The 27188-nt window shown below is 35.5% G+C and overlaps 1 protein-coding gene across 4 annotated transcripts in view; it reads right to left on the bottom strand.

Moving 5' to 3' along the window:
• Nucleotides 1–27188, bottom strand: part of ANKHD1 (ankyrin repeat and KH domain containing 1) — a 112770-nt gene that overhangs the window by 70781 nt on the left and 14801 nt on the right. For all 4 annotated transcript variants that reach the window (XM_006731447.2, XM_031026141.2, XM_031026139.2 and 1 more), the window contains exons 2-7: nt 16151–16304; nt 10477–10633; nt 8937–9084; nt 8236–8383; nt 5937–6170; nt 3722–3816 (exon numbers count right to left, since the gene is read on the bottom strand). In XM_006731447.2, the coding sequence (XP_006731510.1) occupies nt 3722–3816; nt 5937–6170; nt 8236–8383; nt 8937–9084; nt 10477–10633; nt 16151–16304 (936 nt within the window). The remainder of the gene's footprint in view (nt 1–3721; nt 3817–5936; nt 6171–8235; nt 8384–8936; nt 9085–10476; nt 10634–16150; nt 16305–27188) is intronic.

Consider the following 27188-nt stretch of genomic DNA (forward strand, 5'->3'; position numbering starts at 1 on the left):
TCTTTGAAAAAAGTGGATGGTATTTTGATGGGGATTGCATTGAATGTGTAGACTGCTCTAGGTAGCATTGACATCTTCACAATATTTGTTCTTCCAATCCATGAGCATGGAACGTTTTTCCATTTCTTTGTGTCTTCCTCAATTTCTTTCATGAGTATTTTATAGTTTTCTGAGTACAGATCCTTTGCCTCTTTGGTTAGATTTATGCCTAGGTATCTTATAGTTTTGGGTGCAATTGTAAATGGGATTGACTCCTTAATTTCTCTTTCCTCTGTCTTGTTGGTGTATAGGAATGCCACTGACTTCTGTGCATTGATTTTATATCCTGCCACTTGACTGAATTCCTGTATGAGTTCTAGCAGTTTTGGGGTGGAGTCTTTGGGGTTTTCCACATAAAGGATATACAGTTTTATTGAAAGCTAAAAATAGGCTCTAAAGTAATGTAAACATACAAAGCACAAATCTACTTGAATGTTGCTTAAAGGAATATATGAATAACAAGGATGTGTATTATGGATATATATGATTAATTTGTAATATTTTAAAAATAACTTTTAAAGAATGCATAAGCTGCATATATAACTCAGGAGATTCCATATCTTCTATTTCAAAGGAAAGATTATAAAATATAAAATTTCTTAGAGAAAGAAGCTCCTCTTCAGACATGAACAAGAAAAAACAATTAAAATTGTGTCAACAGTTTTGAGTTTATGAATTCTAGAGATTAAAATATTTTACTCTAGTGGGAAAAAATGAAAGTAACACTGTACTTCTGCATTTCTGTGTCTGATCGGGAGGCTGTGCTTTGTTAAAAAGAATAGATGTCATTGCATAGTGTATATATAACTATTCAGGTATCAGCTGAGATTAAATATAGGTCCATTTTCGTTATAGACTTTTAATATTGAAGTTAATAGTTTTGGGTGTTAACTTCACTGGAAAACAAACCATTTTTAATTTCAGTTAACTTTAAAAACAAGCATTCTGAACAAATAAAAAATGTCATTTTACTTTAAAAAAAAAGATGTGGTGTGTGTGTATAGATACACATATATATACACATATAGATACACACATACACGATGGAATATTATTCAGCTTAATTAAAAAAGAATGAAATCTTGACATTTGCAACAACATGGATGGAGGTAAAGTATAAAACTAAGTAAAGTAAGTCAGAAAAAGACAAATACCATACGATTGCACTCATATGCAGAATTTAAGAAACAAAACAAATGAATTAAGGGGAAAAAAAAGAGAGAGAAACAAACCAAGAAACAGACTCTTAATTACAGAGAACAAACTGATAGTTACCAGAGGGGAGGTGGGTAGGGGCATGGGCAAAATACACAATGGGTATTAAAAAGTACACTTATCATGATGAGCACTAGGAATGTATAGAATTGTTGAATAAGAATATTGTACACCCAGGGCGCCTGGGTGGCTCAGTTGGTTAAGCAACTGCCTTCGGCTCAGGTCATGATCCTGGAGTCCTGGGATCGAGTCCCGCATCGGGCTCCCTGCTCGGCAGGGAGTCTGCTTCTCCTTCTGGCCCTCCCCCCTCTCATGCTCTCTCTATCTCAATCTCTCTCTCAAATAAATAAATAAAATCTTTAAAAAAAAAAAAAAAAGAATATTGTACACCCAAAACTAATATAAAACTGTATGTTAAGTATACTGAAATAAAATAAAATAACTTAATAAAAATTGTAAAAAATTACACAAACTAGACATCAATTAAAAGAATTGAAAAAAGACTAAACTCAAAACTGGCAGAAGGAAATAAAGGTTAGAACAGAGATGAACACAATAGAGAGAGAAAAATCAATGAAATCAAAAGCTGGTTCTTTGAAAAGATCAACAAAATTGAGAAACCTTTAGCTAGATGGACAAAGAAAAAGAAATTTAAATTAGTGAAATCAGAAATGAAAGTGGGGACAGTACTACCAATTCTACAGAAATAAAAAGGATTATAAGATAGCAGCACACTGAACAATTGTATGCTGACAAATTGAATAACCTAGATGAAATGGACAAATTCCTAGAAACACAAAACCTATCAAGACTAAATCACAAAGAAACAGAAAATCTGAATACAACTTTAACTAGTAAAGGGACTGAATCAGTAATAAAAAAAAAAAATCTCTCAACAAAGAAAACTTATGGACTTGATGGTTTCTCTGGTGAATTCTACCAATTCTACCAAACATTTAAAAAAGAATTAACACCAATCCTTCTCAAACTTCTTCAAAAAACTGAAGGTGAGGGAACACTTCTTAACTCATTCTATGAGACTAGCATTATCCTGATACCAAAGTCAGCCACAGACACTACAAGGAAAGTACAGACCAATGTCTTTTATGAATACTGAATGCTAAAATCCTCAAGAAAATACTAGCAAAGTGAACTCAGCAGCATATTAAAAGGTTTATACACCATGATCAAGGAGGATTTATTCCTGGAATTCAAGGATGGTTCAACATAAGAAAATAAAACAATGTAATACACCACATTAACAGAATAAAGAGGAAAAAAAAATCACAGTATCTTCTCCATTGATACAAAAAAGGCATCTAACAAAAAATCTTTTTCATGATGAAAACTCTCAACAAATTAGGACTAGAAGGAAACTACCACAACATAATAAAAGCTAAATATGAAAAACCCACAGTAAACATCTACTCAATGGTGAAGACAGAAAGCTTTTCTTCTAATATCAGGAACAAGGCAAGGATGCCCACTTTTACCGCTTCTATTCAAATAGTACTGGAAGTTCTGGCCAGAGCAATTAGGCAAGAAAAGGGGGGGGGAAAAAAGGCATCCAAATAAGAAAGGAAGAAATAAAATTATCTCTGTTCACAGATGATATGTAGGAAACCCTAAAGACTATACACACAAAGAAGAGAAGAAGGAGTGATTGTTGACATGGGCTGAGAAGAAAGCTCTTGGCAAAGCAATGTCCCCACTAAGAGGCCGCCTATCCTTGAAGGTGGGCTTAATAATGTCACCACCTTAGGAGAAAATAAGAAGGCTTAGCTGGTAGTGACTGCACATGATGTGGATCCCACTGAGTTGGTTATCTTTCTGCCTGCCCTATGTGATAAGATGGGGGTTTCCTACTTCATTATCAAGGGGAAGGCCAGGCTAGGGAGTCTGGTCCACAGGAAGGCCTGCACCACTGTAGCCTTCACATAGGTTAACTCAGAAAACAGAGGAGCTCTGGCTAAGCTGGCAGAAGCTATCAGGACCAATTATAATGACAGATATGATGAGATCTGCTGTCACTGGGGAGGCAAGGTCCTGGGTCCAAACTCAGTGATTCACACTGCCAAGATGGAAAAAACAAAGGCTAAAGGACTAGCCACCCAACTGGGCTAAGTGTATGCTGTTGAATTTTCTGTACATAAAAGCAATAACAAGTTTTCTTTAAAAAACAAAAAACAAAAAAAAACAGGGACGCCTGGGTGGCTCAGTCAGTTAAGTGTCTGCCTTTGGCTCAGGTCATGATCCCAGGGTCCTGGGATCGAGTCCCGTATCAGGCTCCCCGCACAGAGGGGATCCTGCTTCTCCCTCTGCCTGCCGCTCCTCCTGATTGTGCTCACTCGCTCTCTCTCTCTCCCCCTCTCTTTGACAATAAAATCTTTAAAAACAAAACAAAAACAAAGGTTAAACACAGCATTGCTTTTCAATGTCATCTCAAATGAGTACAATTTAAAATTACCATGCAAGCCTCCATTAAGGCAGTGTGCATCTCATCTGTTTTGTGCTCTTGATCTGCACCAGCATCAAGTAGAAAGCGAACCATATCCAAATGGCCTTAAAAAAAAAGAGAAAACATGAATTTTCAAACTGTATTTCTGAAGAATTGAGTTATTAATTTAATACAAATGGGGAATCCTTTTCTTTCAGGTATCTATACAAAAATTTATGAGAACTGATTTTTCATTCAATAAAGGAATGACCGTTTTACAAAGCCAATCCAAAATAATAAGCACGCTCTCATCAAGGTATCTAGGTTTTAAAGACTGAATTAGTAGAAAGCACATAACTCAAGTTAAGTAAAGCAATAATACTATTCTTTGATTTAATCTATATAAACTATCAAACTATCAAATCAAAACACTGAAATCAAATAGAATGCCAGGTAAAATGTGTTTGGATCATATTTTTCATAAAAACAGCATTAAAATAATGACCATAAACTCACTGTGGCAATGAACAGGCACAGAAAACTCCATTCAAAATAATTTCAACCCTCTGGATACATTTAATATATAAAAAACCTTAATAGTCAGTAAGAAAAAGACAAACACTCCAGTAGAAAAATGGATGAAGGACATGAAATGGTTATTAAAAAAGAAATGTAAATGAATACTAAACTGAAAAAAAAATTAAACCTTCCTATTAAACAAATGCAAATTAAAATAAGACACCATTTTTTACTATCAAAATGGCAAATATTAAAAAGAATGATAATACCCAGTGTTGGTGAGGGTATAGGGTGGGATAAAGGGCACTCTCAAACACTGCTGATGGGAGTGTAAATTGTTTCAACCTTTCTAGAAGGCAATTTGGCAATATGTATCAAAAGCCTTAAAAATGTCCATACCCTTTGACCCAGCAATTCCACTTCCAGGAATTTATCCTAAGGAAATAATCAGAGATTAGGCAAAGATGTCTGCACAAGGATGTTATTACAGTGTTTTTAATAATAGTGAAAACTGGGAACAATTCAAGTGTCCAACAATAGGTAATTATGGTACATCCATTTGATGTATTTGCAGAGACTACTAGTTCCCTACTCAATACCCACTCTTTCAGTCTTCCATAGTAACAGAACTCTGATTTTTATCTGAGTGGCAACATGCCTGACTAAAAGACCACATTTCCCAGCTTCCCTTGCTATGTGTAGCCAATGAAATGTAAGTGGGAGCTATAAGGCAGAACTTCTAAGAAGATTCCTTAAAGGTAGCTTACTGATTTGGAAAGCACTCCCCATTTTGCCCTTAGCCTCTTTGTCCTACAACATAGATTGCTGGGGCTTTAGCTACCATCTTGGATTACAGGTAACTTTGAGAATAGAAATCAAATAGTAGGAAGATAGAACAGAAAAACAGAATTCTGAGATCTTGATAGCAGTAGAACAGCTATACTAGTTCTAGACAGCCTATACCCTTGGACTTGATTTATGTAAAAAAAAACAAAAAACAAAAACAAGCTTCTCTTTTGTTTAAATCATTATTAATTTAGGTTTCATGACACATGCAGCCATACCCACTCCTAGCTGAAATAGTGAAATACTATGTGGTCATCAAAAGTTGTGTTACAAAAATATTTATTGAGATGGGAAATGTACATGATATATTGCTAAATATAATAAGCAGACTATAAAGCAAGTATGGTTGTTTAGTTTAAATATATATATATATTTGTTTATACATATATGCTTAAAAAACACACTGGAAATAAGTATACTAAAATACTGCTTACATGCTTTAATCTTTATGTGGTAACAATACATGTCATTGTAAAATTTCTTTTCCTTATGCTTTTCTGTGTTTTTGAGGTTTTCTGTATCAACTGTGATTATTACTATTATTTGAGTGTGTATTATTTTTGAAATAAAGGTTGGAAAAATCATATAAAACAAAAATTATTAAAAAATGGAAACCCTCTAAATCTGTGCTACAAGTTTTCGTTGACTTCATAGCTACCTGAATAAATTTGAATTAAAATAATAAACATATACTGTGAAATTATACTTTATGAAATACAGGCTAAAATGGACTTTCTATATAATCTCCTACAAGTTACATAATTTGACAGCACAGGGAAAACATAAATATAAAATTAATTCAAATACTCAATACTCAAATATTTAAATATGCAAAGCTGTTATGAAAAAAATTGTAAATATTCATATAGAGAGAGAGTACCTTTGTAGCATGCAAGGGTAAGAGCACTTTCTTTGAATTCATTAGAATGAGTGTTGATGCCTGCCCCATGATCCAGAAGAACTCTTGCAACTTCCACATGACCTGCACTGGCAGCTTCCATTAAGGGGGTATGTCCATTTTCATTATGATCTTCTATATTTGCACCTTCATTAAGTAGCACTTTCACAATGTCAACAAATCCTCCAGCACAGGCATATGTTAGTGCAGTATTTCCTAACAAAGAAAAAAAGATATACAGAATTATGATAAAATGGATACAATTATAACTATGCTATGCTCTAGTTCTACCCCTTCAATTCCCTTACATAAACTGCTAGAACTATCATCTCACCTTTTTTTGTTCTATTGGTTAGAAGCATCATCTTAATTTTCTCACTAATTAAAAGATTTATTATAGGGGCACCTGGGTGGCTCAGTTGGTTAAGTGTCTGCCTTTGGCTCAGGTCATGATCTCCAGGTCCTGGGATGGGGCCCCATGTTGGGCTTCCTGCTCAGCGGGGAGTCTGCTTCTCTCTTTCTCTCTCCCTCTGCCCCTCCCTCCGGCTCATTCTCTCCCTTTCTCTGTCTCAAATAAATAAATAAATAAAATCTTTAAAAATAAATAAATAAAAGATTTGTTATAAACAGGCCAATTTACTTATTTTCCTACTAGATTAAAGATACGTGTCATAGGAAAATGTACCTAAAACAATGAACAGTCTTATGAATAAATCTGCATAGATAAAGGAAAGGTAAAAGGAAATTAAGAAATGAATATACATAGAAAGAAAATGTTGGGCGCCTGGGTGGCTCAGTTGGTTAAGCGACTGCCTTCGGCTCAGGTCATGATCCTGGAGTCCCTGGATCGAGTCCCGCATCGGGCTCCCTGCTCGGCAGGGAGTCTGCTTCTCCCTCTGGCCCTCCCCCATCTCATGTGCTCTCTCTCATTCTCTCTCTCTCAAATAAATAAATAAAATCTTTAAAAAAAAAAAAAAAAAAAAGAAAGAAAATGTTAAGGATTTCTAGGCTGTACAGTATCAAAAGAAAAAGGAGTAATTTTGAATGATACACTAGAATATTTTAAATAAAAACATATTGAAAGGGATTTTTCAAGATGACACTTCATCTTACTTGACAAGCTAATGAAGTAGGAAGATATAACCCCTCAGCATAACTCCTTCAAAAGAAAAATTTCTTTAAAAGGTCATTATCCCATTATTGGTTTGCCACTTATTTCTTTCCTGATTTTGTTTTGAGGATTTTTATTTATTAGAGGAGGTAAGGGAGATGGTTTAACTATCTATTAGTATGGCATTGAAGAAGACGGTTTTAAAAATTCAGCAAGAAAAAGAAAAGTAACATTCCAGAATCCAATGTGTTCAGAATTCAACTGTTCAACCATTTTACACATTATGCATGTTACTATTATTACAACTAAGACAAAGCAGTCAGCAAAATAGTCTACAATCCCTTCTAGGAAGTCTTGCTCATCATCTACATTTAGTATTTACTTAATGGTATGGAACAATGATACACTTTCATTATATGTTGCTGCCTCACCAAATCCAAGTAATCTTTTTTTTTTTTTTAAAGATTTTATTTATTTATTTGAGAGAGAGCACATGAGAGGGGGGAGGGTCAGAGGGAGAAGCAGACTCCCTGCCAAGCAGGGAGGCCGATGCGGGACTCGATCCAGGAACTCCAGGATCATGACCTGAGCCGAAGGCAGTCGCTCAACCAACTGAGCCACCCAGGCGCCCCCAAATCCAAGTAATCTTACTCCTAAAACTGTATCTGTAACTCAAGACACATGACCAACGCTCCTCCTATCTATGCGTCTGGCAAGTATAAATAACTAAAAGAATACCTCTTACTAGAATAGAATTCATTCTGCCACAAGAATATCTTAGTAGTAAATGTATTCAGTATGCCTGACATGAAAAACCCCACAGGGTAAATACCCTCAGGTTAATCTATAATCTAAAGTCAAGGCAGTAGGATTTAAATGAGATAAAGAATTATAAGACATACAGTTCATAATTTTGCCTCTTTATGTTACATATCATTATGGCAAAAAAGAAACTGTCTCCAGCAGAAAAACTGTCAATCTTAGGCAAAGAGAATCTCAGTCTTTTGAAGATACCAAATTAATTTATATTTTACTCAGAGTTTCTAGACAACGGCTAAGATTTTTCTGTAGTGTGATTTTCCAGTTGTAAAAATCAAATTTTTATCTCTTAGGTTATAATTAAATACATCAATTTATTTTCCTCAAATTAACACATAATTTTCTACTTACCTGTTGCTGACTGGGAGTTGACATCTGCATCATGAAGAAGTAATAATTTCACAATATCTAAATAACCTCCACTGGATGCTGCCATTAGGGGAGTTATGTCTCCTTTATTCCCTCTATCTTCAACATTAGCATGCATAGCAAGCAATACCTTTAAAACACATTACACAGAGAGACAAACTGTCAGTTCTTACTGTTAATAGTATTTCTTGAGAAATAAATGCATAAATGCAACATAAAATGTTAACTGCTCTTGTCAAAGAATTTGTGTTATACTTGGGATTATCTAGCAATAGAACAGCAAAACTATCCTCCCAAGACAGAAACTAACTGGTAAATACATGGTTATTTCCCAATATTGCTATAACAGACAAAAAATTAAAAGAATTGAGATAATCTGGATGAAATGACAACAAATCACTACTTTCCATTATAGCTGTATAATAAATTATTTTTAAAGACAAGTTGAAAATATCACTATTACTTTTATATGTTTCTTATTCATTAGGAACAGTTTTGAGTAAATGGCAGAAAAATGCACCATGCCCAGTTACATGTGTAGGCAACAAAATTACCAGTTTCTATTTTACCTACTGCCCAAAAGGAAGGAATTTGGCCTCTAATGATAATTTCTTTGATTAGTAATAAAAACAAAACATCAAAATCCTTCCACAATTTCAATACTCAAGATAATTTCTGCTTACTTGTGCTAATTCATAATACCCTGCTGAGCAAGCCAGACACAGCAGACTTTCTCCTTCTTCTGTATGTTCATTTACACTTCTGCCTTCATCTAGCAATTTACGAACAGCATTCACATCCCCATCTGAACAAGCTTCTGCCAGACTACGACTGAAAACAAAACCATCAACAATTAACCAACAAAGAAAGACTCAGAAACCTATGATAATAAATTATATTAAATATAAAGAGTCATACACAGAAAAATGTTTATACAGTAAGGAGAAAAATTGTACGAACATTTTGTGTGTTTGTAATACTAATTATTCATGTAGGCCAACCAAGCCAGAAAGGCAGTAAATTGAATATGAAAACAGCTGTCATTTTTATTTTCAAAATGTTCTAATATATTGTCATATTAATTTTTATTTTTTTAATTTTTTTATTATGTTAATCACCATACATTACATCATTAGTTTTTGATGTAGTGTTCCATGATTCATTGTTTGCGTATAACACCCAGGGCTCCATGCAGAATGTGCCCTCTTTAATACCCATCACCAGGCTAACCCATCCCCCTACCCCCTCCCCTCTAGAACCCTCAGTTTGTTCTTCAGAGTCCAAAGTCTCTCATGGTTTGTCTCCCCCTCCGATTTCCCCCCCTTCATTCTTCCCCTCCTGCTATCTTTTTCTTCTTCTTTTTTTTTTTAAACATATATTATTTGTTTCAGAGGTACAGGTCTGTGATTCAACAGTCTTACACAATTCACAGCGCTCACCATAGCACATACCCTCCCCAATGTCTATCACCCAGCCACCCCATCCCTCCCACCCGTCATATTAATTTTTAAATAAAGTTTTAAAAAGTATTAGATGCACAAGTTTTTAAACTCTACCAATACAATAATTCCCAAAGATATTGGGATATAATTCTATGGCTTAAAATTTTATTTGGTAACAGAAGATGTAATTTATGTAAATATTTTACTGCACAGTGGTTAACAAAATCAATAAATCTCAAACTTTAATGTGCATACAAATCACCCGTTTCTTGTTAAAATGCGGAATCTGATTCAGTAGTTCCGAGGTGAGGTCTGGGATTCTGCATTTCAAACAAGCTCTAAGGTGATGCTGATGCTGCTAGTTATGGACTATATCTGAGTAGCACGCACCTGGATTACTGAATTAACAACTCATTTCATTTATTATTTACTCAAGCAGTCAGCTTAGAGTTTACCACTATAATCTTTAGAACAAGTAATTTCCTTAGAAAGAGAAGTAAGATCTTACTTTGGATTTCTTACAGAGTCTAGTATAGTATAGTACATGCCACAAGAATGCTCAATGAATATGAGTAGAATGCAAGAATAAAAATATAGTATCCAATTTCATATCTATGTAACATATATATATTTATATATCTACTTAAAATATAATATCCATTCTAATATCCGTTTAAAGTTATAATCCCCTCCAAAAGACAGAATTAACCAAAAGTTGCTACTTCCCCAAATTCCACTCAAGAAAATGTTTGATACCCAGAAAAAGTCATTATACACATACGTGTCTACTTGTCCTGCATTGTGGCTGTTTTCTGCTCTCATCCGTGTCAGTGCAGCAGCAGCTTCGTCTAAAGCACAACTTACTGAGGAGGTCAGTCTCCGGAGTACCTCAGGATCTGCAAAAGCTTTACCATCAGCAGTTGACAATTTGCCAATTCCTTCAGTGTGCGTCAATCAATCAGGTAGCGCAGGGGAAGAAAAAGTAAAAAAGTGCAAATTGTAATTACACTGCTAAACACTGTTATCTAGGGCAAAAACGGCATAGTCTCCATAGATAAAGCTGACAATCAGAATATAAGGTTGGTATCAATTTTGTGACTAATGTCAAAAGGCCATCACATAACCACATCTCTACAAGGCATATAATATTAATTTGTCCCGTACCTAACTGCAAATGTAACTTAACATGATGCTCACTGACGTAAATGAATGAAAGTTCTTTCAAAATATATAGTCATACAAAAAGATCTCTAGTAGAAGATCATATTTATACTATTTTCAGTAGTAATGAAGTGGGTATGCAGCACTAATACAACAACAATCCAACAGTTTCTCCCTCTGGTTGAATAGCCACCTAGAACCATCTTCTAGGGTAACAGTGTGAATTAAAATAAATTCATTCTAATATTTATTATGTGCTTATGATGTGCATGGCACTACAGACAAAAAGGGATAAGGCATAGTTCCTGTCCTTACAGAGCTCAGTCTAGTAGGACTATTAGATGTCTAAGTTGCGAATGAAACTTTTTCTCTAGATTCAGTGAGGAATCAGTGACAACTGTAACAGAAAATTTCAATGATAATATCACTGCCTGATCACTGTTGAAAATGAGAGGAAAATAGTCAATAAAGGTTTGGAGAACAACAAGAAAAACAAGAAGGGAAAACCTGCCCATTAAGATATAAAATGTATTATGATGCCAGGCAAATTGTAACAGTATGATACTTACACAGAAACAGATAATTATATCAAGGATATATAATAGAGACCAAAAAAAGACCCTAGATCATTTGTGAATTCAATGTGTATAGACATGCGATTTCAAATCAAAGGAGATGGGAGGGCTTATTTCAAAAAAACTGTTCAGAAATTGGTTACCAATTGAAAATTAAGATCTCTAATTCACAGCATTCACAAAAATATACAGGTAGACTAAAGATTTAAATTAAAAGCAAAAAACAAAAAACAAAACCCTGAAAAGTACTATTATACTATGTAGTGTTTTTCTAATGCAGATGTAGGGGAGACTTTCCTTTTAAGATTTTTTATTTTATGTATTTGACAGAGACAGAGAGAGAGAGCACAGATAGGCAGAGCAGCAGGCAGAGGGAGGGGGAGAAGCAGGCTCCCCGCTAAGCAGGGAGGCTGAGGCAGGGCTCGACCCCAGGACCCTGGGATCATAACCTGAGCTGAAGGCAGCCGCCTAACTGACTGGGCCACCCGAGAGCCCCTAGGGGAGACTTTCCTAAGCATGAGACAAATTCCAAAAGCCACAAAATAAAATATTAATACATGTGATATGAAACATTTCTAATTTCAGTAAAAATTTCTATATAATTAGGCACAACATAAAATTAAGGCAAAATAAAAACTGAAAATAATCAATACCCAATAAATTTATTATCATTTATAAAGAGTATGATGCAACTTAGTGATATTAAAGGAACACAAACTATGAAACTGACAAAAAAACTGAAGAGTAAGGCCTTCTGAAACTGCTGATAGGAATGTATACTGGTACAAAGTTGGCAGGGTCAGGGCAAATTTGACAAGTTATCAAAATTTTATATGTAAACATCCTTTGACACAGTGATACCACTTTCTAATAATTTGTCCTATAAAGATACTTGCACAAATAAGAAAAGCTACATATGAATATAAACTACAGCATTATTTGTGATATTGGAAAATAGGAAATAATCTAAATATCTCTCAATAAGGAACTGGTAAAATAAATTATGGTACATCTAAGTAAGAGAATATTATCTTATCCTTTAAAAGAAGGAGAAAGATAGGGCTGCTTGGGTGGCTCAGTCGGTTAAGTGTCCAACTCTTGGTTTTGGCTTGGGTCGTGAACTCCAGGTCCCCATGCTGGGCTCTGTGCTGGGTATGGAGCCTGCCTGAGATTCTTTCTCTTCCTCTCCCTGTGCCCCCTGCCTCCCCCACTCTAAAAAAATAAATTAAAAAAAATAAATAAATAAATGAAGGAGAAAGATAGACATACCGTATTATAGAAGGATGCTCATAATAAAGTAAAAAAAGGAAGTTATATTATGTGTAATATGACCCTACTTCATTATTTTAAAAATTATGTATATTTAAACATATACATGTATTTATAAAGCTACAAAGGAACAAGTCTGGAAGTATATGTAAACTTTAACAGTGGGAAGGTTTTATTATCTACTTAATACATTTTATATTGCTTTACCTATTTCTAATTGTATTACATTTATAATTTAGAAAGTAATTTTGGGGCGCCTGGGTGGCTCAGATGGTTAAGCGTCTGCCTTCGGCTCGGGTCCTGATCCCCGGGTCCTGGGATCGAGCCCCACATCTGGCTCCTGGCTCAGCGGGGAGCCTGCTTCTCCCTCTGCCTCTCCCCCTGCTCGTGCTCTCTCTCTCTCTGCATCTCTGTGTCTCGAATGAATAAATAAAATCTTTAAAAAAGAAAATAATTTTAAAATTCTTCTTTAAATAGCTTTAATTTTTTTTCTAAAGTTTACTTACTTAAATATCTCTATACCCAACATGGAGCTGAAACTCACAATCCTGAAATCAAGAGTCACACGTTCTTCTAACTGAGCCAGTGAGGCACCCCTGAAATAATTTTAGTTCTTAATTTTCTCTAAGAATATCAAAGAATTTTAAAGAAAAATTTTTTTCAAATTCCTTTTTTCAGTTAAAATAGTGTCAAGAATTCTATCTTCCTTAAGTAGCCTAGTAATCCCTAATATGTTCTTATAATTAAAAACACAGAGTCTAGGGGCACCTAGCTGGCTCAGTTGGAAGAGCGTGTGACTCTGGATCTCAAGGTCATGAGTTCAAGCCCCTCTACACCCATGGGTATAGAGATTACTTTAAAAAAAACAAAAAAACAAAGAATCTAAAATTCCTCAACAAAAAGTCCAAAAAGCAAATGAAAATACTGAAGCACAAAAAGAAAATATTCATCCAACAGTCAACTTGCACAGGTCTTAGAAAGGACCACATCAGGGCGCCTGGGTGGCCCAGTTGGTTAAGCATCTGCCTTTGGCTCAGGTCCGTGATCCCAGGGTCCTGGGATCAAGTCCCACATTTGGCTCCCTGCTCAGCGGGGGGCCTGCTTCTCCCTCTCCCTCTGCCTGCCCCTCTGCCTACTTGTGCTCTCTCTCTCTGTCAAATAAATAAATAAAATCTTAAAAAAAAAACAACAAAAAACGAAAGGACCACATCATTTTAAAATACATCTGACTGGGGCTCTGGGTGGCTCAGTTGGTTAAGCAACCAACTGGTGATTTCAGCTCAGGTCATGATCTCATGGATTGTGAAATCAAGTCCTGACATTGGGCTCTGTGTTCAGCGGGGAGTCTGCTTGACAATCTCTCCCTCTGCTCCTCTGCCAACTCATGCTCTCTCCTCTATCCATCTCTCTCTCTCTCTCTGAAATAAATAAATCTTAAAATAATCTGACAATTTCTTTAGACAGAACACTCTATCCAACCATGTATGGAGTTTAAATTATCAAAATACACAAAATTGAAAAATTCAATAGTTTTTCACACCTCCTGGAAGGCAGATAATCATTATTTTTAAGGTTTATTGTCTATCAATATAGGTATGAAAAACAAGCAATTCTAAGGTATCTTGCTACTTATCCCAACTTACTAAGAACAAAAGGAAAACAGGGAAAGAAAAATGCTTAATGTACCAGAAAACAGCCCTGAATGAGAATCATGAGGTGCCCAGAAAAAAAGAAAAATGAGTTTAAAACCCTTAATTAGGGATTAAGGAGTAATACATGTGTGAAGCACAAGCCTAAACCAGAGAGTAAAAATGTACTACCACCAGTAAACAAAACTTGATCTGGGGAAGAAAAGGAAAGCAGAGAAGACCCGGAGAAGAGAGATGTCTTTTCTACACACTTCTCTCTGCTCTAAGCAAAATAATTTAAGGTTCCAAAACAAAACAAAAACAAAACAAAGCAAAACAAACAAACAAAGAACCCAAAATTAGAGGGTGATCATGGCACTGCCAGTTCAGGAATCTTATACAGTATATCCCTGTATCACAAGTAGGAGACACACTAGAAATCCAGACTCTAAGGGAGGGACATTCAATGTTATTACTAATGTGATCTTTATACCTTTCTTAAAAAAATTACTACTTCTGCCTTAAAGAGTCTTATTTTGTTGTGTTTAATTTTAAGTTACTATCAGTTCCAAAAAGACACAGTAAGTAGACTAAAAGTCAATCTGCTACAAACTATACCTATATTTTTCTATAACAGGACAAAAAGAAATAACAAAATGATATCAAGTAAGCTCATTCTTAATATAACATCTATGTCTTTCCAAGAATAATATAAAAACGCTCAATTTATTTTAGCTCTTATTTGTCCTAGTCATTATTTGGTGAAACGTAATACTGTTTTTCTTCAGTCAATATGAAATGTGCTAAAAGGCTGCTGTGATTTTTCTGAACACCATTCTTTAATATCAAATTTATTAAAGTACTCGGAAACTGGGGACACCCAGCTGGCTCAGTCAGAAGAGCATGTGACTCTTGATCTCCATATTTTGAGTTGGAGCCCCACACTGGGTGTAGAGAGTACTTAAATAAATAAACATTAAAAAAAATAAAAATTAAAAAAAGTACTCAGGAACCGAATGAAATTTTCTATACTTTTTTAAAGATTTTATTTATTTATTTGTCAGAGAGAGAGAGAGCACAGCAGGGGGAGCGGCAGGCAGAAGGAGAAGCAGGCTCCCCGCTGAGCAGGGAGCCCGATGCGGGACTCAATCCCAGGACCCCAAGATCAGGACCTGAGCAAAGGCAGATGCTTAACTGACTGAGCCACCCAGGCCTCTTGAAATTTTCTATACTTTTAAAACCTTTCTATGGGGCACCTGGGTGGCTCAGTTGGTTGAACGTCCAACTCTTGGTTTTGGCTCAGGTCATAATTTTACAAGTCGTGGGACTGAGCCTCACATCGGGCTCAGATTCTTTCTCCCTCTCCTTCTGCCTGTCCCCATTCATGCACTCTCTCTCACTCTCTCAAACAAATAAATAAAATCTTAAAAAAAAACCCAAAACTTTTTATTTTGAATTTTCTGCATTTTAATGGTTTTAACATGGGTAAGGTATGTATATGGCACTCTAACAAGCTTTTAGGCACTACTTTATTTTTTATTTTTTGGGCACTATTTTCAAAAATAACCTACACATTCTTTTTTTTTTTTTAAAGATTTTATTTATTTGAGAGAGAGAGAATGAGAGAGAGAGCATGAGAGGGGGGAGGGTAAGAGGGAGAAGCAGACTCCACGCCGAGCAGGGAGCCCGATGTGGGACTCGATCCCGGGACTCCAGGATCATGACCTGAGCCGAAGGCAGTCGCTTAACCAACTGAGCCACCCAGGCGCCCGAGATCTTGACTTTTAAAGAGATGAAAATAAGAAAACAAAAAATAAATTACCTGCTGCTTCCAGCAATGCTTCTAATCGTGCCTGTGTCTCTGGATCCACAGTACGTAAGTCTGCTCCTTCTGCAGTACTTGATAAGAATATCTCTGATGTTGTTTTAAGTACTGGGTTATCCAGATCTTCTTGATCCAAAATAAATGATTCGACCTGTTTATGAATTAAAAATGCAATATCCATGAAACTGATCTCAATATTGTTAGAATAACTGCAATTTAAGATAATATGATTTCTGGCTTGAAATTTAAGTATAAGCAGAAAAATTACTGTAGAAACATGGGGCTGTGGGAAGGGACTTTGAGGGAGACTCCTACCTGCTTATCTTCAGACATGACTTCAGTATAACTCAGACACACCAGATTCAAGTTTCCTGAAGAACACTGTACATTCTGTGCCTAGCACAGAGCTTGAAAAGCAGCTTTTGTTTTTGTTTTTGTTGTTAATGAAATAAGTACATGACTATAGTCCCTGGGAAGATGTAAACAGGACTAGAAAGTAAAAAGACTAGATAGCATGGATAGGTCATTAAGGCTCACTTTTTCCTCTCTTTTAATCAATTTATTAAATTCTGATTCTTAAAAGAAAATAAGATTTAATACACTATCAAATATCTGGAGCCCTAAAGACAAGAAAGCTCCATGAAGTTAGGAACCACACCTGTTTGTTCACTGCTCTGTCCCCTGGGCCTAAGAATATCTCATGTACAGTAGGTCCTGAATCCGTATTTGTTGAAATGAATGAATGGTATAAGCAAAAGCAACTTATGAAAATAAACATGTAACCCTCTAAATTCAAATCTAATTTTAATTCTAAATGAATTTTCTTAAATAAAATATGTACAATCTTTCTGGGAAGTAATTTGGAAATGTGTATCAAAATGCTTTAAAAGGCTCATGCCCTTTGATTGTGTAATTTCATTTTAAGGAATCTATTCTTTAAAAAGCATCTGAAAGCAAGACAAAAATAATCAAGGATGGTCACTGCACATTAACTCAAATTCCAAAAATCAGAGGAAAAAAACTACAATTGGTAATTTGGTAAACACATTCTGTCCATTCACAGGATGGACTACCATGCAGTCATTAAAAACAATGTTTCTGAAGCAAATTTGGTGACATGAGAAAATATTCATAAAGTGAAATGAAAATCACAAGATTCAAAACAGTATGATCTTTATTTTGCTAAAAGTATATATATATGTATATAAACATGAACATGACTATCATGTATATAATCATGAGTATATATTTATGTACCTAGCTATGTCTACAATATGTAAATACATATAACCAGGGAGGTTAACTTATTTGTAGACAGATAGAAAAAAAGAAACAGAAAGGTTAAGTACTTCTCCAAGCTCACACAGTTAATAAATGACACAGACAGGTTTCAAACCCCGCCACATAGCTATATAGTCTATGCTCTTAACTACTAGGCAATGCTACTTCAGGGAGCCAGAGTATTCAGACTACATTATTTGGCATATTTGGTAGTTTGTCATCAGTTTCGTAATGGCCACCAAATAAAAATCCTAAGAAAGACTGTAAAGTTACAATGATTTGGATACATTTTATCACCTAGTGATAAAATTTTGGAAAATACCCCTTTAACTTCACATCTAATAACACTGAACCACATTACTATGCTGCAATACAGCTTTTTTTTTTAAGATTTTATTTATTTATTTGAAAGAGAGAGAGCACGAGCAGGGGAAGAGGGAGAAGCAGGCTCCCCACCGAGCAGGGAGCTCAATGTGGGGCTCGATCCCAGGACTCTGGGATCATGACCTGAGCCTAAGACAGATGTTTAACCGACTGAGACACCCTGCAATACAGCTTCTTTAATATGTAATTACAAAGATGCCATTCTAGATCCATGCCAGTAGATAAATGTATCCTATCAGTTGTTAAATGATATGAAAAGATAACTGCTTATACAATAAAAATTTCACAGGCCCAAGAAATTATTAGGTATTTACAAATATATATACTTGCCAATTGTGAGGATAGATAAAACCATCATGCCAAATTCTGAATTTTTTATTACAGATAGTATTTAGAAGCTTGGGTGGCTCAGTCAGTTAAGCATCTACCTTCGGCTCAGGTCATGATCCCAGGGTCCTGGGATTGAGTCCCACATCGGGCTCCCTGCTCAGCGGGGAGCCTGCTTCTCCCTCTCCCTCTGCCTGCAGCTCTCCCTGCTTGTTCTCTCTCTCTGACAAATAAATAAAAAAATCTTTAAAAAAAGTTAACATTTCTATTTTATAAAAAGCAATCATCTAACGGGTATTACACATATTTTGGAGACAAATACAGATTTGTACTGTGTAACGTTTTAAAAATCCAAGTTAAGGATTCTATATTCTCTCTTACTCATTTTCCCAATATTTACTGAAGTCCTGTTTTTTTTTTTTTAAGATTTTATTTATTTATTTGAGAGAGAGAACACGACAGAAAGAGTGTGCGCACGAGCAGTGGGAAGAGGCAGGGGGAGAGGGAGAAGCAGACTTCCCGCTGAGCAGGGAACCTGATTCGGGGCTCGATGCCAGGACTCTGGGATCATGACCTGAGCTGATGGCAGACGCTTAACGGACTGAGCCACCCAGGCGCCCTGACAGTACAAAAATGTGGTAGAAGATACTAGTCAAAGGCAACATGACTATCACAAAAGGCCTCAAAGAGAAATAAATGGTACAACTACATGCATTAAAGAGAGAGAACTTGCTTCCAGCCCCAGTAATCCAAGACTTTGCACAAGAAGCAGCATATGGGTTAGGCTTTGAAGGATGCATAGAATTTCACTAGACAGTCAGACATGGGGATAGAAGTCAAAGGGAATGAAATAAAAAAGGGGCTTGAAGATGCATTTGGAAAGTGATGAGTGGTCCACTCTCAAGAAATATAAGGTCCTTCATATACTGCTGGTGGGAATATAAATGACACAGCCACTGTGGGACAGTTTTGCAGTTCTCCAAAAATTAAACACAGAATAAACATATGACCCAGAAATTTCACTTCTATGTACATAAAAGGATTTAAAACATGTCCATACAAAAATTTGTATACAGAAGTTCATAACTCTATTATGCATAATGGACAAAAAGTAGGAAAAAAAAAACCCACAAATGTCCATCAACTGGTAAATGGATAAACAAAATGTGGTATATCCAAATAGTGGAACATTATTATACCATTAAAAGGAATAAGTACTGACACATGCCATAGCATAAACGAACCATGCAAATATTATGCTTAGTGCAAGAAGCCAGAAACAAGAAGTCAGTTATTGCATGATTCCACTTTTATGAAATGTCTAGCATAGAAATTCATAGAGACAAAAAGTAACTTAGTGGTTAAGTGGAGAAACACAGAAGGAGGGATGGGAGTAGCTATTCATGGGTCTAAAGTTTCTGGAATGATGAAAATGTCTGGAATCAGATAGTGGTGAATGCTGTACAATCTTGTAAATATACTAAAAACCAATGAATTGTACACTTTAAAATGCTAAATTTTATGGTATGTAAATTTTATCTCAAATTTTTAAAAAACAATGAAGAGCCTAGAGTACAACTACGGCTTTAGGCTAGAAAGAACAACTAGGGATAGATTTAAATAAGACCATGCAAAAGGTGACAGACTGCTCATGGCCTACCTGGTCACCTCCACTAGAAAGAGAGAGAGAACCAGCAGCAATGTTATCCTGGATGTCAGTAATATTAGTATCACATACACGAGACAGCACATTCCCAAGTGCTTGGGAAGAAACAAGTTAGGAAGAAAACACAAAATAGAGATGTGTCCCTAGCCTTCAAAAGGCTTATAACTTCTCTCTAAAAATTAAAATTCATGGCGCTCCTGGGTGGCTCAGTCGTTAAGTGTCTGCCTTTGGCTCAGGTCATGATCCCAGGGTCCTGGAATCAAGCCCCACCTCGGGCTCCCTGCTCAGCGGGAAGCCTGCTTCTCTCTCTCCCACTCTCCCTGCTTGTGTTCCCTCTCTTGCTGTCTCTCTCTCTCTGTCAAATAAATAAATAAAAAATCTTTAAAAAAAATTAAAATTCATAAGACAATTTATTCAGTTTAATTCTCCTACCTCTTAAAATGCATGTAAATTCAAGTTTCAGTTAGGCAACATGACATAATGGAAAGAATACTGTGCTACAGATCAGAATCAGGTTGAAGTATCAGTTTCATGAGGCACTATGTGTGACGACGTTAGGCATGTCACTTTCTGCCTTTCCAATGTTCCATTTCTTCCTCAATAAATAAAATACCTGCCCCATCTATCTTACAGTGCTATTGAAATGATGAAATAAGGTAAAATAATTGGAAAATAATAAAACACTATATAAATGTAATTTTTAGGATATTAATTCTGTGTAATTACAACTCTTTTGTCCTGTCCCTCGCCACAGTGTCTATCTTCTATGCCCTTTCAAACTGGAAGAATGATATTCACTGAGAATCTCACATGATACATTTTCATCAGAATTTACTTGAATTCTTTTTTTTTCATTTTATTTATTTTTTCCAGTTTCATTAAGATATAATTGACATACAACATTGTATGAGCTTAAGGGGTACAACATAATGATTTCATATATGTATGTACTGTGAAATGATCTCCACAGAAAGTTTAATTAACATCCATCACTTCACAGTTATAATTTTTTTTCTTGTGATGATCACTTCAATTTTCAAGTGTTGTTTTAGGCATTTTATATTTAAGTTCTGACCCAAAAGATCAAATTTTAGGGGCGCCTGGTTGGCTCAGAGAAATGTGCAACTCTTGATCTCAGGGTCATGAGTTTAAGCTCCACATGGGATGCAGAGATTACTTAAATAAATAAAACTTAAAAATAAATAAATGAATAATAAAAGGATCAAATTTTAAATATCTGTAACACTTGTGGGAAAAAACTTACGTTTCCCAGAATGAGTTGTAATTATCCATAACTATACACACAGATGATTTGAATACAATTAGATATGCCAAAAAGCACTCAACTCTAATATATCCTTTGTCCTACTCTAAAATTTTAAAAGCCTGACTCAATGTGGAATCAATAAAAGGACAAAATATCCAGTTATGCCTATTACTTTGGGACTATCTGGGGGGTTGCTTTTGGCAGTTCATAAATATCTTACCTGGTAAACCTGTTGAAATACATACTTTTGTAATTCAGATTGCAATAGCATTACCTCAACCAGCCAACATGGAAACCATTTATAGCGACATGGAAATACTAAATTAGACCAATTCTGTATATTTAACATAAAAGGCTTGGTGATACAGTCCCCAAAAACACATCTAGAAAATGGGTAAGTCCAAAATAATGTTATACCTAATTAAATTTGTCTTTATCATATAAATGAAAAGAGAAGCCCCCGAGTGTCTTACATAAAGCTAAAGGATCACAGAAATGTCCCTACTGCCCAATGATAATTACATAACTCTAGATCCAGCAGCTACACTGAGCAGCAAACATAAAACATCCACCTATAGGGGTACTGTTTTTGCCAATGACAAGAAAGTTTATTTCAAGTCTTTGAGATTGCAGATTTTTTTTTCTATCTCCTGATTAGGTACAAAAACAAAAGGTGGAAGCAAAAAGATGAGAGGGAATCTGGCCCCAAGAAACTATTTTTCTTTTATAGGTAATCTTTTCTAAATGCTACAGGCAAAACACTTTATGTCTTCCTTCTGAAAAGTCTTTTCTCACCCTTCCTTCTTTAAAAAAACATGAGTATAGTAGCTTCAACTAGAATTTAAACAAAGGGGGGAGCAGGGTAGAAAAGGGGAATAAGCATTTTATCCTATTTTTTATCCCATTTGACATTTCAGAAATGAACAACTGGATGGCAACAGTTACTAGGAAGATTAACCACAGACTCAACTACTATCACCTTAAAAAAACAAAGTCACCTGGCCAAAATCTAGTTAGAAAAATCACTTATTAACCAACCTATGCTTTGGCCAAAACTCAATTCCACTAAAAAACAACAACAATAACAAAAACCGCACACAATTTCTATCAAGTGTAAGTAAGCAGTGTTATAATTAAAACATTAACAATACTAATATGTTTTAAGTCTTAAAAAAGTAAAACAATAAAACCTCACCTATACATTTGTCAATAACCAACTGCTACCTTCTATAAGGTATATTTCTGGAAATAGCAATTGCTAGTTAGAGAAAATAAGTTAGTAAAAAAGGAACATTTGATTATAAAACATATACATTATATATACTTGTTTATATATTCTCCAGTCACTTGGTCATATCATGCAACAAGCAAATAAAGACTACCAACCTCTCAAATATAAGTTGAAAGTACATTGTTTTATATAGAACACCTTTTAACCTAACAATGAATTATGAAACTTTTATTTTAAACATGTTAAATAAGTTTGTATTGAGTTGGGGACTACAATATTAGTAGCCACAAATTGTGTGTCTGCTAACCTTTAAGACTAATCATCACTCCCATGAATTCCAACTGGAGCTATGAGAAGGGTAAATGTTTTACAGTACCTCTTCTCACAAACTTTCAAAAATAAAGCTCCCTTAAGAGATTCAGATTTGAGGAGCACCTGGCTGGCTCTGTCGGGAGTGTGCAGCTCTTGATCTTGGGGTTGTGAGTTCAAGCCCCACGTTGGGTGTAGAGATTACTAAAAAATAAATAAATTTATAAAAAATTCTCTTTAAAAAGAAAAGAGATTCAGATTTGATAATTTAAAATGAAAAGCTAAATAAAACATTGTAAACATCTGAAACATTTTTTAAAATGTATTTGCTATATCTCTTCTCTTTTGTACAGTTTATATTTGGATAGACCAGTATGTCTTACTTTTCCCACTCAAAGTAAGTCCTCTACTTTAAGTCAGAATCAGCATTTAAACCATTTTAGAATGCAGGTGGTTTACTATTGATCTTTACTTGGAAAAGCAAAAAGTATGGATCAGTGTTCCAAGAGATAATTACTGACATACAGAGCAATTCTTTTTTGCAAAAAACACAGTATTCAAAAGTTTTGACAGTAGTATCACCACAAAAGTGCCCCAAGATGCATTCAAAGCGAGAAAGTAATACAGTTGCAATTTAGGACCAAATCTGATAAATTTAGGAATGAGTTTTGCTGATACTGTAAAACCCAATAAAATCAGCAAAAACATCTTGGAATACTGGAATGAAAAGGCTATATTCCTTAACATAAAAACTTTTCAAGCTTCTTTCTAAAAGGAAAATTGTATTCCCAATTTCAGACCCACAATCCTCAAAAAACAGTAATGGTACCTTGGGCTTTCTGAAGTTGATTAGTTTCACACAGTACAAGAGAGAACAAGTGTGCTTTTCCTAATTCTAAGTTAAAGCTAGAGAAAATTAACTTCACTTTGCTCAACTACAAAAACTTAATTTATAATGTACAGTTTTAATACAGAATCTATTTTTTTTTTTATTTTTCTAATTAAAGATGGGAGAAAGGAAGGTCTTCTTAAAAGTAATTGCTACTTAGGGTGTCTGGCTGGCTGAGTTGGTAGAGCATGCGACTCTTAATCTCAGGGTCATGAGTTCAGGCCCCACCTTGGGCAAATAATTTGCTTAACAAAATAATAATAAAAAAATTAAAACTGCTGTTTAAAAAAAAATAGCTACCATGAATTAAGTTCATTAAAAAAAATAGGCTACCAGTAATAAAATGCCTCATATCTGCCAGCATTTTCTATATATTATTCCAATCAATCATCTTTTTTTAAAAAAGATTTATTTATTTATTTTAGAGAGAGAGCAGGGGAGGGGTAGAGGGAGAGGGAGTGAGAGAGAATCTTAAGCACAGAGCCCGACTAGGAGCTCAATCTCACAACCCTGAGACCATGACCTGAGCAGAAACCAAGAGTTGGAAGCTTAACTGAGCCACCCACATGCCCCCCATTCAATCATCTTAACTACTCGATGAAGTAGATTAACTGACTTTCATTTTAAGTAACTGAAACTCAGAAAAGTTAAGTGACTTGCCCAATATCCCATAATCATACAGGATCTCAAGCCATATATTTTGGACACCAAAGTTCATATTCTTTGTATTAAGTGAATCTTCTCAATAATGGAGTATAACTAAAACAAATACTAGCAAAGTAAGCAGAAAAACTACAAGTACGGTAATGCTTCAGTTTAACAGTAGCAATGTCAGGAAAAACCTTTTTTTTTTTTTTAAGATTTTATTTATTTATTTGACAGAGAGAGAGTACAAGCAGGGGGAGCAGCAGGGACAGGGAGAAGCAGGCTCCCCGCTGAGCAGAGAGCCTGACGTGGGGCTCAATCCCAGGACCCTGGGATCATGACCTGAGGGAAAGGCAGATGCTTAACCAACTAAGCCACCTAGCATCCCAGGAAAAAACTTCTTTAAATAAAATTAAATGTAATCAAGACTATCAAACCCACTAACAACTCTCTGACAGAGTTCTTAAAAAGACAGACAAATCATGTTTTCATTTAGTAATTTCTAGCACCCACATTTACATTATTTCTAATGTACACTTACAACAAATATACAACAAAATTTGCGCCACAATAGGTTTTTTAAAAAGAAGACTGCTCACATACTCATTAGAAAAGTCACAAGGAATGAAGTATCTGGCAATTAAAGCCAAGAAAATCTTTTTTTTTTTTTTAAAGATTTTATTTATTTGAGAGCAAGAATGAGAGAGAGAGAGAGAGAACATGAGAGGGGGGAGGTCAGAGGGAGAAGCAGACTCCCTGCCAAGCAGGGAGCCCGATGCGGGACTCGATCCCGGGACTCCAGGATCATGACCTGAGCCGAAGGCAGTCGCTTAACCAACTGAGCCACCCAGGCGCCCCAAAGCCAAGAAAATCTTAATGTTGAAAGGATAAACTATATTTTCTCTATCATAATAAATGGGTAAAGGAGTCCTGGCTTCTACTCATTATCCCAAATAGAAAATAAGCATTCGACACCCCAAAGTAATACTTGATTTTAATAAGTTAAAAAGAGCCTCAAAAACCCATAAACCTCCAATTAATACCAATAAGGAGAGGAAAGCATAATGACTAAGAGCAAAGACTCTTATAATACTAGCTCATCTCTCATAGTGTGATCTTAGCTAACTTGTTTTACCTCTTTAATCTCATTTACCTCAGCTATAAAATAAGGACAGCAGTAACCATATCACAGGGTTTTGATGAGTAAGCTAGATACTATATCTAAAACTGCACAACAGTACTTAACACATGGTAATTGCTCAACAAATATTAGTTGCTATTATTCTTATTAATATCACCACTACTACTATCATTAAGGGCGGTTTACCCTGCCTTCCTGTACTCTTACTCCCCACTCCACAAAAATAATATAGAATCATCCATCATACTCATTTTAGGCTAACAAGTAACATGAGCATATTAAGCACTACAGATATATTCACTCAACGTTTATTAGGCACCTACTATATGCCTAACATTCTATTATATACTGGAAGCACAAAAATAAATAAGACATGACTCTTGCTAATTAAGATAGACAATAAATGCAATAAAATATTACAGATGTTGTAATAGTTATATACAGACAACATGAGAACACAGAAAAAGGAACAGTCAATCCCAATTCAAGTAGTAATAAAGGACATGAGTTAAAGGACACTCTGGAACAAGAAGGTATCCAACAGGATGGGTAAGAGGGGACATCAGTGACAGAAGCAGCAGTGTACAGTGGTAGTTACAAACATGAGCTTCAGAGTCCAAGATACCTGAATTAAAATACCAACTCAGGGCACTTGGGTGGCTCAGTCAGTTAGGCATCCAACTCTTGATTTTGGCTCAGGTCATGATCTTGGTGTCATGAGATCTGGCCCCACCCCAGTCTCCACGCTTAGTAGGGAGTCTGCTTGGGATTCTCTCCCTCTCCCTCTGCCCCTTCCCTCCCCAATAAATAAATAAAATATATTTATAAAATAAAATTTAAAAAATAAAATAAAGGAAAATCCCAACTCCATCATTACTAGATATACGACTTTGTGTACGTCACACAATGTCTCTAAGCTTCAGTTTCCTCATCTGTAATTTGGGACCAACTGTTTTTGCAATTAAAAAAAAAAATTATTTATTTAAGAGAGAGAAAGTGAGAGAGAGAGAGAGAGCACGAGCTGGGTGAGTGGTAGAGGGAGAGGCAAACTCCCTGGTGAGCACAGAGCTGGATATGGGGCTCCATCCCAGGACTCCAGAATCATGACCTGAGTCAAAGGCAGACACTTAACCAACTGAGCCACCCAGGTGCCCTGTTTTTGCAATTTTGATTTTTGATTAAAATCAAAATCTTCATATGGTACTGGTAAAGTTTATTTGAGAATATACAGTAAGTACTTAACCCAGTGGACAATAAGCACTCAACATACAGTAGCTATTATTATGATTCTAGAAGCCAAAGCAGCAGAAGCAAATTAAACCAGGGCCTTTAACAGCCTGATATGTTCAGAGAACTACAGCAATTAGGCATGACTAGAAACAAAAAGCAAATAAAGTAGGGTAAAAAAAAGGACAGAGTTTAAAAAATAGAAACCAGATCCTAAATAGCCTTGTACGCCACATCAAGGAATTTGCTTTATCCTTTATCTAAGATATGAGAAGGCTTTTTGTCAAAAGAGTGATATGACTGGACTGACATTAGAGAATCTACTCTGATAGCAAGGTAGAGTAAGAATTAGAGGGGTATAATCTTGAAGGTACACAGAGCCAGGGATTACTGAAATAAGTGCCAGTAAAAGATGATGGTTTTATTTATGGCAGAAGCATTAAGGAAACAGGGAAAGGGACAAATAAACAAGATGTTAAGAAAGAACCTACAGGACTTAATGCCTGCTTAGATGCGTATGGTGAGAAGAAATAGCAGATATGAGATGTGAGGTTTCTGACTACAGTAAGTAACTTTAGGACAATGTAATTTACAAAGGTGGAAGTAAAAAAAAATTGGTGTGGAGGGGGAAATGATGAGTTCAGAATTAAAACTGGTGACCCTGAGGT

Source organism: Leptonychotes weddellii, chromosome 7 (genome assembly GCF_054177405.1).
Source record: "Leptonychotes weddellii isolate Sample4059 chromosome 7, ASM5417740v2, whole genome shotgun sequence".
Taxonomy (NCBI): Eukaryota; Metazoa; Chordata; class Mammalia; order Carnivora; family Phocidae; genus Leptonychotes; species Leptonychotes weddellii.